The sequence below is a fragment of the Neomonachus schauinslandi genome, chromosome 5 (assembly GCF_002201575.2).
Source record: "Neomonachus schauinslandi chromosome 5, ASM220157v2, whole genome shotgun sequence".
NCBI classification, from domain to species: domain Eukaryota; kingdom Metazoa; phylum Chordata; class Mammalia; order Carnivora; family Phocidae; genus Neomonachus; species Neomonachus schauinslandi.
In genome coordinates, this window is record NC_058407.1 from 9111718 (window position 1) to 9125739 (window position 14022).

At 36.1% G+C, this 14022-nt stretch overlaps 1 protein-coding gene across 1 annotated transcript in view; it reads left to right on the forward strand.

Annotated features, from left to right (window-relative positions):
• The window catches only part of ENTHD1 (ENTH domain containing 1), a 109804-nt gene that overhangs the window by 45779 nt on the left and 50003 nt on the right, over positions 1-14022 (forward strand). Inside the window, exon 4 of the mRNA XM_021687689.1 lies at positions 5827-5950. Within this exon, the coding sequence (XP_021543364.1) occupies positions 5827-5950 (124 nt within the window). The remainder of the gene's footprint in view (positions 1-5826; positions 5951-14022) is intronic.

Below are 14022 nucleotides of genomic sequence, written 5' to 3' on the forward strand. Positions count from 1 at the left end.
TGCCAAGGGGTGCAATTGCTAGGTTGTGTGATAAGCGTGTGTTTAGTTTTGTAAAAAACTACCCTACTTCTTTTATGATTTAATTTAAAATATATATTTAAATGTTATCCATCAAGAATTTATCTGATGAATGGAGAGTGGTAAAGATCCACCTTTTAAATTGTATTTTTACAAATGATATTCCGTTATCTCAATGTCATTTGTTGAGCAATCCATCTTCTCCCCATTGACTTGAATTGTGGTTTCTATTACATAATAAATTCCCATTTATGCTTGGGTCCGTTTTGTATTTTCTATTTGTTTATATTAAAGATGTACCATTTTAAAGATCAGCTATAACACTAAAAATAAAGAAAGAAGAAGAGGTTATTCATAAAGGGAAAGAGGGGAATAAGATGGAGAAGAGAAATAGAAGCTAGATTTCTTTGATTATACCATGTTTTTAGATTTGTAATTGGAATGCTGGAAATATTTTTGCATCATTATAAAACAAGATTATACTAAAGAAAGTAATCCTTTAAAATGTAAAATAAAATTAAACAAATGTTCTTTGCATTCAGTGGTGTTTTTTTCCTAAGATGTTGGTATTTTTGACCCAAGATTTGTGAGTATAATGTGGAATGAATCAAATGAGTAATCATGTAATACTCTTATTTGTATCATCTTTGGTACCCTTGAGAACTGGGATTCTCAGCATGGGGGAAAAGAGATATGAATATAAGATAGAAGAGATTGTCATGACCTAATAGACCTGAATTGGATTGAAAGTATATCAGTATAAACTAATGAGGAATCTTACCTGAAACTTTTTGGAAAATAAACTTCTGAATTATTCATAGGTTAAAGGGGAAGTCTCAGAGAAAGTGTTAAAATGTATAGAACTGAATGAGAGGGGAGCACAACATATCAAAATATATAAGACACAGGTAAAATAGTGGTGAGAGGGAAATTTATAACACTAAATGCTTATATTAGAAAAGAGAAAAGGTGTAAAATCAATAATCTAAGTTTCTTTAAAAAAACTAAGAAAAGCAAAATAAACCTACATGAAACAGAAGAAAGAAAATAATAAAGAACAGAAATTAGTGAAATTGAAAGCAGGAAAACTGTTAACAGAGAAAATGAATGACACAAAAAGCTAGTTCTTTGAAAAATATAAAATTGATAAACCTCCAGCAAGACTGACAAAGAGAGAAGACCTAAATCACCAATATCAGGATGAAAGGGGATATTCCTGCAGTTCCTGTAGCTATAAAAGGATAATAAAGAATTACTGCCAACAACTTTATGCTCATAAATTTGACAATTTAGAAGAACTATAGCAATTTCTCAGAAAGCACAAACTACCAAAATTCAAAGAAGATGAAAAAGAACCTGAATAGTTCTATAACCATTTTTTTTAAAGATTTTATTTATTTATTTGACAGAGAGAGACACGGCGAGAGAGGGAACACAAGCAGGGGGAGTGAGAGAGGGAGAAGCAGGCTTCCTGCTGAGCAGGGAGCCCGATGCGGGGCTTGATCCCAGGACCCTGGGATCATGACCTGAGCCGAAGGCAGATGCTTAACGACTGAGCCACCCAGGCGCCCTATAACCATTTTTTAAAGTGAATTTGTAATATTAGTCTCCTGAAAAAGAAATTTCTAAGCCCAGATGGTTTTACTGGAGAATTCTATCAAACATTTAAATAAGAATTGACCCTATTTTCACACAAACGTCTTTCAGAAAGTAGGAGGGAATACTTCCCACTTCATTGTATGAGGCAAGTATTATTCTGCTACCAAACCCAGAAAAAGACAGTACAAAAATATATATATAATATAGACTATTATCTCTCATGAAATTAGGTGCAAAAATCCTCAAAAAAATTATCCAATTGATTCCAGCAATGTGTTAAAAAAATTACACACCAGGTCAAAGTGGGATTTAATCCAGGTGTGGTTCAACATTTGAAAGCCAATCAATGCAATTCATCATATCAACAAATTAAAGAAGAAAAATCATAGGATTTTGTCAATTAAGGCAGAAAAACATTTATTAACAAAATTCAACACCCATTTATGATAAAAACTCAGCAACTAGAAATAAGGAATTTCCTTAAATTGATAATCTACACCAAACCTACAATAGCATCTTCTTAACAGTGAATGCTTTCCTTTCAAGATCAGGAACAAGGCCAGGACTTATTCAACATAGCACTGGAAGTTCCAACCACTGCGATAAGAAAAGGTATGTAAAGTATAGAGGAAAAAATAAAATTGTCCTTATTTACAGATTGTCTGCATAGAAAATCTCAAAGAGAAGACAAAAACAATCCTCAGGTGCCTGGGTGGCTGAGTTGGTTGAGCATCTGACTCTTGGTTTAGGCTCAGGTCATGATCTTGTGGTCATGGGATCGAGCCCCACGTAGGGCTCTACACTTGGCGCAGGGTCTGCCTCAGATTCTCTATCCCTCTCCCTCTGCTCCTCCCCCTACATGCGTGTACTCTCTCTCAAATAAATAAATAAATCTTCGAAACAACAACAACAAAAAACCTCATAGAACCAGGAAGTGAATTCAGCAGGGTTATAGGATAAAAGATCGACATACATAAATGAGTTGCATTTTTATATACTAATAGTGAACATGTGGAAACTGAAATTAAGACACATGCAATTTACAGTTAATGCTCCAAAATGAAATCCTTAGGTAAATTGTAACAAAACATGTATAGAATCAGTATGCTGAAAATTATAAAATACATAAAATTAATTATAAAATACTGATGAAGGAACCTAAAGACCAGTCAAACATACCATGTTCATGGATCGAAAGACTTGTCATAGTAAAGATACCCCTAATTACTCTATAAGTTTAATGCAATTCCTATCAAAATTCCAGCAGTTTTTTTGATACAGAGATAATAAGGTTATTATAAAATTTATATGGAAAGGCACCAACCCTAGAATAGCTGAAACCATCTTGAAAAAGAAGAATAAAGTGGAACTAATCACTCTGCCTAATATTAAAGCCTACTGCATAGCTACTGTAATGAAGAGGGTGTGATATTGGTGGAGAGATAGATACCTAGGTCAGTGGAACAGGATAGAGAACCAAGAAATAGACCCACACAAATATAGTCAATTGATTTTTAACAGAGGAACAAAAGGAATTCAATGGAGGAAAGATAACCTTTTCAACAAATGGTATTGGAACAATTGGACATTCATAGGCAAAACCATGAACCTCAATTTAAACCTCATAGAAATTCAGTCCACGTGGATCATGGACTTAAATGTAAAATGTAAAACTATAAAACTTTTTAAAAATACTGGAGAAAAATCTTTGGGCTCTAGGGCTGACCAAAAACATGATCCCTAAAAGAAAAAAAGTTAGATTTCATCACACAAGGGTATAAACACAAGTTACAGCCTGGGAGAAAATATTTGCAACCCACATATCCAGCAAAGGACTAATATCTGGAGCATAAAAAAAAAAAAAAAAACCTTTCAGGATTCCTGACTGGCTCAGTTGGTAGAGCATGTGAGTCTTAATCTCAGGGTCGTGAGTTTAAACCCCACTTTAGGTGTGGAGCCTATTTTTTAAAAATTTAAAAATTAAAAAAAACCCTCAAAACCCAACAGTTAAAAACCAAACAATCCAATTAAAAAATGGGCAAATGACAAGAACAGTCACTTCAGCAAATACAGATGGCAAATAAGCACATGAAAAGATGTTCAACATCATTACCTATTAGGAATATGTAATTTAAACAAAAATGAAATACCAAAATGGCTGAAATAAAAAATAATGACAACACCAAATGCTGGCAGACATGTGGAGAAATTGGATCACTCAAATATTACTACTGGAAATGTAAAATTGTATGGCTACTTTGGAAAACGGTTTGGCAGTGTCTTATAAAACTAACCATGCAACTACCATACAACCCAGCAATTGCATTCTTAGGCATCTATCCCAGTGATAGGAAAATTTATTTTCATACAAAAACCTGTACACAGTGTTCACAGCAACTTTATTTATAATAGCCAAAGTCTGGAAACAATCCAGATTTCCTTTGACAGGTTAAACAAACTGATACATCTACACCATGGATACTACAGAGCAATAAAAAGGAACAAGTTATTAATACATGAAACAACTTGGGTGAATTTCCAGGAATTATGCCAGGTGAAACAAGCCAATTCTAAAAGGTTACATCCTGTATGATTCCATTTATATAACATTCTTCAAATGTCAGAATTATAGAAATGGAGAACAGTTTAGTAGTTGTGGGGGGGGCAGGCTATGGTAATAAAGTATCAGGAAGGATCTTTATGGTGATGGGAATGTTCTCTATTTTGACTATCGATGTTAATATCCTGGATAATATTGTACTACAATTTTTAAAATGTTACCTTTAGGGAAAACTGGGTAAAGGATACACAGGATCAGTCTGTACTATTTCTTACAACTGAACATGAATCTACAATGATTTTAAAATAAAAGTTGAAAATATAAAAAGTGGCAAATCATTTGGAAAATGGTTTGGCAGTTTCAATGAAGTTAAAAAATTAACCTATCCTATGACCTAGCCATTCTACTCCTGTGTAAATATCCAGGAGTAATGAGTGCATTTGTCCATAAAAAGATTTGTATAGGAATGTTCTTAGTAGCTTTATTCGTAGTAGCTGAAATTTGGAAACAATCCAAATGTCCATATGGAGGAGAATGGATAAACAAATTGTGGTATATTCATACAATGGAATACTTGTTACGAAAAGAAAAGGAACTGATACACACAAAATATGGATGAATCTCACAATCATTAAGCAATGGGAATTGGATACAAAAGAGCACATAGTATATGATTACATTCAGGAAGCTCAAGAACAGGCAAACTCATTGATTATGGTAGAAGGTAGAACACTGGGTACTGGTAACGGGGGCTGGTATCAACTGGAGAGAAACTTGAGGGAACTTTCTGGAGTGACAGAAATGTGGCTACACAGGTATAGATATAATGTTAAAATTTATTGAGATCTATGCATTCTATGTTAATTATATCTTAAACAAACTTTATTTACTGTAGAACAAATCTCTGTTCATTGGGGCAAAAGACATGTCAACTGATCCCACTGTGTAGACTTTATTTGAATCCTCTCTTAGACAAGCTATAGAGAAACCTATTTATGGCACTTAGGAAAAATTGGAAAGATGAGTTTATAATTGATGACATTAGGGAGTTGTGAAGTTTCTAAGTATAAAATAATAATTATTATGTTAAAGAGTTTTTGTCATTTAGGGAGATATACTGAAAAAAGTGATATAGCTGGGATTTGCTTCACAATAAAACAGATGAGGAGTGGGAGGATATAAATGAAACAAGACTGGCCATGCATTGATTTGTTTAACCTGCACGACTGGATTAGTTATCATCTATTTTTTAACTCCATGATTTAAAAAAGTTTTAAAATATGAATAAAAGTTACACACACGTAGCTTTATTATTACCAGTAAAACAGAAAAATTGGCTTCTGAGATAGTGTGCCCTAGGATGCTCAAGGGCTGATAGGGACAGTTAATGCCTCAAACAGAATCTTGCTTGCCTGCACCAGCTGTCTTCATCAAGGAGTGAGGATCTCCAAGGGTAGAAAACCACCCTATACTCAGTGGACACTGAGTGTATAGCTAACTTATATTTGAGTTCTTTCAATTAAATGTGTTTATGTTAGCACATACAGACACATTATATCTCCATAAATTGTCCACCTACTTTAGCAAAATGAAGCACTGGGATCAATTTTTTTTTTTCAACTTTCATGTGCTCTCCTGTTTTCTCTAAGGACCTGATGTTATTTTATGAGGATGATCCAAAGCCACTTTTGCCGACAATTCCTCCTCCCATTATCTCGTCAACTAAATGGTTATCAGAAGGGCCAGCAGACGTTTGTAACCTCTGGGATGCAGGTAAATTGGTTAAAGAACAGAAAGGTTACTCAGAAACATGAATAAGAAATATTAGGCAGGAATTGCTTTACATCAGATTTTATTTTGTGAAATATGGCAGCAATGGTTTTAATTTAACTTTGATAATGAGGGATGGGGCCAGCATGGATGAATTTAACCCACACATGATCCTGTGATCTTATTTTACCATTTGTTTCAGTGGGGTTTCATTCCCTCTATTTTGCTTTTTTTTTCTTTTTCATTGTTTCAAAAATTATTAACTGCAAACCTCGAATCTCTTATGCATGGTTTAAAATGCAGAAAAATAAGAGTTCTTTTTTTCATTTGTACTAACTTCTCTTTGATAAAGAGTTTAAATTAGACATTTTTCATAAGCAAGCATTAGACCAAAATGTGAAAAGCAAGATGTACAGCATCCCACAAATTTGCTAATCACCTCTTGAGTAACTAACATTAGAGAAAGCACAGTATAAAATGACACAACCTGGCCTCCAATAAATTACACTATCCAATTCCAACTGGGCTCTGCTGCTACTCAAGATCTGATTGATTCACAGTGGAGCCACTCCATACTGTTCCTATTCTTCAGAAACTCTCAATTTTTAATACATTCTTCCTCTTACTTTTCTCAAAAAATAGGACTCAGGACCCTCTGCCAAGAGGAGAATGAAACATTATCATTAGTATCTTTCATCCCTTCATTTATCTTTGCTTTTATATTCATCCAAGCATCCTTTCCCTCACTGCAGAGGTGGCTCCTTATGTTGTATTTCATCTTCTCCCTCATCTTTGGGCCACGTACTGTGATTCTCTCCTTATATAGATCCCCAGTATCCAAAATATAAAAACTGTAGTTGATTAGAATAGATTTATTTTACAGATCCACATTTATATAATTTTCTTATAAACTAGTCATGAGAATGATGATGAGGACATTTCAATAAACACGGAACATGAAGCTGTGGGTTATGGTGATATTTGTAGTACAAGGATGGTATTACTCACATGGATAATTAGTTGTAAGTGGTTACCATTTTTAAGACCGCTTGCTCTGTATTCTTAGAATACACTTGATATAAACTGATCCAGATCCAGAAGCTTGAAAGAAGAATGGTAAGGAAAACGTTTTTGTGATCTAATGTCCCCTCATATCCCCACCCCCCAACCTTTTTGAAGTAGACTTCCACTTTTTAAAGCATTTTTAGCTTCACAGTAAAATTGAATGTAAGGTACAGAGATTTTCCCGCATACCCCTGCTCCCAAGCAAGCACAACTTCCCCCACCAGCACCACCTCACATTTGTTGCGATCAGCAAACCTACATTAACGCTTTATCATCACCCAAGGACCATAGTTTACATTAGGGGTCATTCTTGGTGTTGTGTATTCTTTGGGTTTGGACGAATGTATAAAGACATGTATCCACCACTATAGTATCATATGAGTATTTCACTGCCCTGCAAAACTTCTGTGCTCTGCCTGCCATCCCTCCCTTCCTCCTAACCCCTGGCAACCACTGATATTTTAACTGTCTCCATAGTTTTGCCTTTTCTAGAAAGTCATATAGTTGGACTCATACAGGATATAGCCTTTTCAGACTGTCTTCTTTTATTCAGCAGCGTGCATTTAAGGCTCCTCCATATCTTTTCATGTCTTGATAGCCCATTTCTTTTTAGTGCTGAATAGGATATGCTAGGGTATTTATCCATCCACCTGCTGAAGAACATCTTCGTTGTGTCTAAGTTTGGGCATTTATAAATAAAGCTGCTGTAAATATCCATGTGCACGTTTTTGTGTGGAAATAAGTTTCCCCTGCCAATATTATAATACAAGTGAGATGGAGTATAAATGAGCCTAAGAGGCAGCCCTTAAGAGGAAAAAAGTCACAAAACATGTCAAGTGAGGGATGATTCCACCATGTTACTTGGTTGGAACTCATCATAATTGGAGGAGCTTTTCTTATTTTTGAGTCTTCCTTTTCTCCCGTCTTTACTTCACACCAATCTCAGAGATATCTTGCTCAAGTGCAGTTCTAAGCATTTCCCTTCCCAGCTTAAAAACTTTCCACAGTTTTCCACTGCCAGTAGGATGTCTAATTTTTTTAGACATACGAGACTGTCATAAGAGACTTTTCATGGCCTGGTCCCAGCCAACCTTTGTGACCTCATCACCCAGTACTAACAATATTCACAATGCTCTGCAACGTTCTATTACTTGTATAGTTTCTTCTCCTTTGAAAGTCTTTGTTCCAGTTACTTCGGCTGTGCAACACATTGCTCGAAAACTTTGTGGCATAAAATAACCATTTATTCTGCTCATGGATTCTCTGGGTCAGGAATTAGGACAGGGCACAGTGGGGATGACTTATCTCTGCCCCATGACGTATGTTTGGGCCTCAGCCCGAGAACACAAAGGCTGGGGACGGGAATCATCTGAAGGCGTGTTCACTCATGTGTCTGGTAGTTGGTGCCCACTGTCGGTTGGGGGCCTCAGTTTTTCTCCACATGGGCCTCTTCTTGTGGTCTCTCTACATGGGGTAGTTTGGGCTTTCTCACAGCATGGTGGCTGCGTTCCAAGGGTGAGCATCCTGTAAAAGAAAGGACCAGGCATAAGCTGAATAATCTCAGAAAATCATGCTGTGATACTTCCTTCCCATTCAGTTCATCAAAGCAATCACAAAATCTTGCCCACGTTCAAGGGGAAGGAATGTAGACCCCCACCCTCTTTGGACAAGTGTCAATGTCATATTGAAAGAAAAGCACACAGGATGGTGTGTGTGTTAGTACAGTCATCTTTGGAAAATACAGTCTGCCACAATCCTCCACCAAATTATGGATGCTTGACAAAATCCTATTTAAACAGTGAGGCCCAGCTCAAATGTCACTATGCTATAAAATCTCTACATACCAATTTTTCCTTTCACTGTGTTCCCATGGGACTTTGCCTATAACCTTAGATACGAATTTATAGTTGTGTATCATTTTATAAGTTTTATCTATTTTTATTAGATAAATAATAAGTGAATGTACTCTTATTTTTTAAAATTCAAGCAATATAGAGCCAAAATCCTCCTTGACTGTCCCTTACCCCAACACAGTTCCCTCCCCAGAGTTAACTGTTATTATCAATTTGTTGGTTACTCTCCAGGCCTTTCTCTGTGCATTTATATTTATACCTGTACCTTTAAAAGTATGGAGAACTGACTTTATTTTGATTTAGAATGTTGTTCTGTATTTTTCTGGAACTTTTTAAAGCAATATCACTTGGCGATCCTTCAGTGTATGTCAATATTTAGAGATTTACCACATATTTTTTTAACTCCTACATTGCCTGGATATTATAGTTTATTTCCCTGCTAATAGACAGTTGGTGTTTTATATTTTTCACTATTACAAATGATGCTTCAGTGAATAGCTCTGTGCACATATGTGGGTGTTTCTTTAGGGTGGATTCCTAGAAATGGAATCCCTGGGTCATAATGTATGCCCATTTTCATTTTAGTTAATACTGCCAAATAGCCCCTCAAAATATCAATACCAATTTACACTGGCTTGCAGTTTATAAGAGCACTTATTCACTCATAACCTCACTGGCACTTGATATTTTTCAAGTCTTATATTTTTATCACTTGGAAAAGGTTGCATTGCGTGGTAGGTATAATTTGCATATCTCCATGTATTTCCTCTTCTGTGCATTGCCTGCTTATATCCTTACTCTGTTTTTCTTTTGGATTGTGTGTTGTATTCAATTAAATTAAGTGACTTTGTAACATTTTTATATATGTTGTTAACCTTAAGAATAAAACCTGCCAGTTATTTTACCAGCAAAAGATGGGGTTATTTGGGAATAAAGGAATTGCAGTCCAGGATAAACAAGTGGTGGCAAAACATAGGCAAGTCCAAGGAACAAAGGAGAGGTACACTTTCTTAAGGAGAAAAGGGGTAGTTGGGAAGTCTGTTGTAAGCTAAAAAGTCCATTGGAGTAAACTGAGAGTTACAAGTGTAGGGGCTTCTCATTGGCTGAGCTGTTGTTGGAGGGGAGGGGGATAAGGAAAGCGTCTCTTCCTCCACCTAAATGGTAGAGTAATGTGCACATGCAAGATCAACTCGGACTCTTCTGTTGCACCTGCAACTGACTGGAGTGGTAGGGTGTGAGAGCTCCCTGGGGAAACCTCCAGACTCCGTTTTAGTGAGGGTTCCCCGTTACTAATTTCCAGTTACTAATCCTTTCTGTTATTTATGTTGCAAATATCATCTTCTAGGCTATGAATTGTCTTTCAGATTTCTTTATAGAAGATTTTTGTTTTGTTGTTTTTGTAGAAGTTTTATGTTTTATGTAGTCATATGTATTATTATTTCCCTCCAGAGCTTTTGTTTTTTGTAAATTTATTTTATATTGAAGTATAATTAACATACAGTGTTATATAAGTTTCAGGTGTACAATATAATGATCCAACAATTCTGTACACTACTCAGTAGTGCTCATCACGATAAGTATAGTCCTTCTGTCACCGGACAACATTATTACAATGTTATTGACTATATTTCCTGTGCTGTACTATTCATCTCAGTGACTTATTTGTTTTATAACTAGAGGTCTCTACCTCTTAATGCCCTTTATCTATTCCATCCCCCTACCCACCTCCCCTCTGGAAGCCACCAGTTAGTTCTCTGTATTTAAGAGTCTGTTTTTTGTTTGTTTGTCCCCGTTTCTTTCTTTGTTCCTTTGTTTCATTTCTTAGATTCCACATATGAGTTAAATCATATGGTATTTGTCTTTTTTGGTCTAACTTTCCAAAGAAGGCACACAGATGGCCAACAGACACATGAAAAGATGCTCAACATCAGTAATCATCAGGGAAATGCAAATCAAAATCACAACGAGATATCGCTTCACACCTGTCAGATGACTAGAATAAAAAAGGCAAGAAATAACAAGTGTTGGCAAGGATGTGGAGAAAAAGGAATCCGTGTGCACTGTTGGTGGGAATGTAAATTGGCGCAGCCATTGTGGAAAACAATATGGAGGTTCCTCAAAAAATTAAAAATAGAAATACCATATGATCCAGCAATTCCGCTACTGGTATTTACCCAAAGAGGACAAAAACAGAAATTCAAAAAGACACTTGCACCCCTATGTTTACTGAAGTATTATTTACAATGTCCAAGATATGGAAGCAACCCAAGGGTCCATTAATAAATGAATGGATAAAGAAGATGTGGTATGTGTGTGTACATATATATATATTCATATATATGTTCATATATATATGAATAATATTCCATTGCATATATATATATATACACATATATATATTCCATTGTGTGTATGTGTGTGTGTATGTGTGTGTATACAGTCATAAAAAAGAAAGAGATCTTGCCATTTGCAACAACATGGATAGACCTACAGGGTATAATGCTAAGTGAAATAAGTAGAAGAAGACAAATACCATATTTTGTGTGTGTGTGTGTTTTGTTTTGTTTTGTTTTAGAGAGAGAGAGCATGTGCACATGCATGCAAGTGGCAGGGCAGGGGAGCAGAGGGACAGGGAGAGACTCCTTGAGCAGACACTCTTCTGAGTGGGAAGCCCAACTCGGGGCTCAATCCCAGGACCCTGAGATCATGACCCAAGCTGAAATCAAGAGTTGGACGCCCAACCAACTGGGCTACCCACATGGCCCTTTGTGTGTTTTAAAGAAGGCTTCCCCTACACCAAATTCATAGTACATATTCACCCATTTTTTATTTTGTTTTAGTGCTTTAATCCATCTAGATTTAAAGTATTTGTTATTGGTTCTAGATATGATGGGCAGCCAGTTGTCTCAAGAATATTTATTGACTAGTTCATTTTTCTCTACTGTTTTGAAATGACTCTTTAACCTGTACTAAATAGTATCTGTTTAACAGCTCTGTTCTGTTCTGTTGATCCATTCTTCTGGTCCTTGTCTGTTTAATTTTTTGTAACTACTATAATAATATGCCACGAATGTATTCTGTTTTACTTAACCAATATTACATTAATGGTAACTTAGATTATTTCCATATTTGTACCATTATAAATAATGATGAAATGACATCTTTCTCCCCTCTCAAATAAAGTCGGTTTTTTATTTATTTCATCATTCTTTATTTATATTATTATTTTATTTTTTCACAATTGGATGCAGATTCTAAGATACATTATTCTGAATTTCTGTTGATGAATTCTGTCCAGTTTACAACTTATCCTGTCGTCAAATGGTTCTTTTCATGTTATAATTTTGGCAACTTCAGCCCAAGGCAAAAATAAAGGAGGAGAGGAGCAAGATGGCAGAGGAGTAGGAGACCTAAATTTCATCTGGTCCCAGGAATTCAGCTAGATAGGGATCAAACCATTCTGAAACCTACGAACTCAACAGGAGATTGAAGAAAAGAATAGGAGCAACTCTCTGAACAGAAAAGCGACCACTTTCTGGAAGGTCTTTTCTGATTTGTTTAGTGTATATTTTTCTGGGGTCGTTGTTACCGTGTTAGCATTTTGTTCTCTTATTCATCTCTTCTCCTCTGGACAAAATGACAAGATGGAAAAAATCACCTCAAAAAAAACAAAAACAAAACAAAAAAAACAAGAGGCAGTACTGACTGCCAGGGACCTAATCAATATGGACATTAATAAGATGTCAGAGTAGAGTTCAGAATGATGATTTTAAAGATACTAGCTGGGCTTGAAAAAAGCATGGAAGATATTAGAGAAACCGTTTCTGGAGAAATAAAAGAACTAAAATCTAACTCAGTCAAAATAAAAAAGGCTATTAATGAGGTGCAATAAAAAATGGAGGTGGGCGCCTGGGTGGCTCAGTTGGTTAAGCGACTGCTTTCGGCTCAGGTCATGATCCTGGAGTCCCGGGATCAAGTCCCGCATTGGGCTCCCTGCTCAGCAGGGAGTCTGCTTCTCCCTCTGACCCTCCTCCCTCTCATGCTCTCTGTCTCTCATTCTCTCTCTCGCAAATAAATAAAATCTTTTTAAAAAAAATTTTAAAAAAAATGGACACTCTAACTGCTAGGATAAATGAGGCAGTAGAGAGAATAGTGATATAGAAGACCAAATGATGGAAAATAAAGAAGCTGAGAAAAAGAGAGATAAACAACTACTGGATCACGAGGGCAAAATTCGAGAGATAAATGATACCATAAGATGGAACAACATTAGAATAATTGGGATCCCAGAAGAAGAAGAAAGAGAGGGGCAGAAGGTATATCGGAGCAAATTATAGCAGAGAACTTCCCTAATTTGAGGAAGGAAACAGGCATCAAAATCCAGGAGGCACAGAGAACCCCCCTCAAAATCAATAAAAATAGGTCAACACCCCGACATCTAATAGTAAAACTTACGAGTCTCAGAGACAAAGAGAAAATCCTGAAAGCAGCTCAGGATAAGAGATCTGTAACCTACAATGGTAGAAACATTAGATTGGCAACAGACCTATCCACAGAGACCTGGCAGGCCAGAAAGGACTGGCATGATATATTCAGAGCACTAAATGAGAGAAATATGCAGCCAAGAATACTATATCCAGCTAGGCTGTCATAGCAAATAGAAGGAGAGATAAAAAGCTTCCAGGACAAACAAAAACTAAAGGAATTTGCAAACACGAAACCAGCCCTACAAGAAATATTGAAAGGGGTCCTCTAAGCAAAGAGAGAGCCTAAAAGTAACATAGACCAGAAAGGAACACAGATAATATACAGTAACAGTCACCTTACAGGCAATACAATGGCACCAAATTCGTGTCTTTCAAAAGTTACCCTGAATGTAAATGGGCTAAATGCTCCAATCAAAAGACACAGGGTATCAGATTGGATAAAAAAACAAGACCCATCGATATGCTGTCTGCAAGAGACTCATTTTAGATCCAAAGACACCCCCAGATTGAAAGTGAGGGGGTGGAAAACCATTTACCGTGCTAATGGACACCAAAAGAAAGCTGGGGTGGCAATCCCTATATCAGACAAATTAGATTTTATACCAAAGACTATAATAAGAGATGAGGAAGGACACTATATCATACTTAAAGGGTCTATCCAACAAGAAGA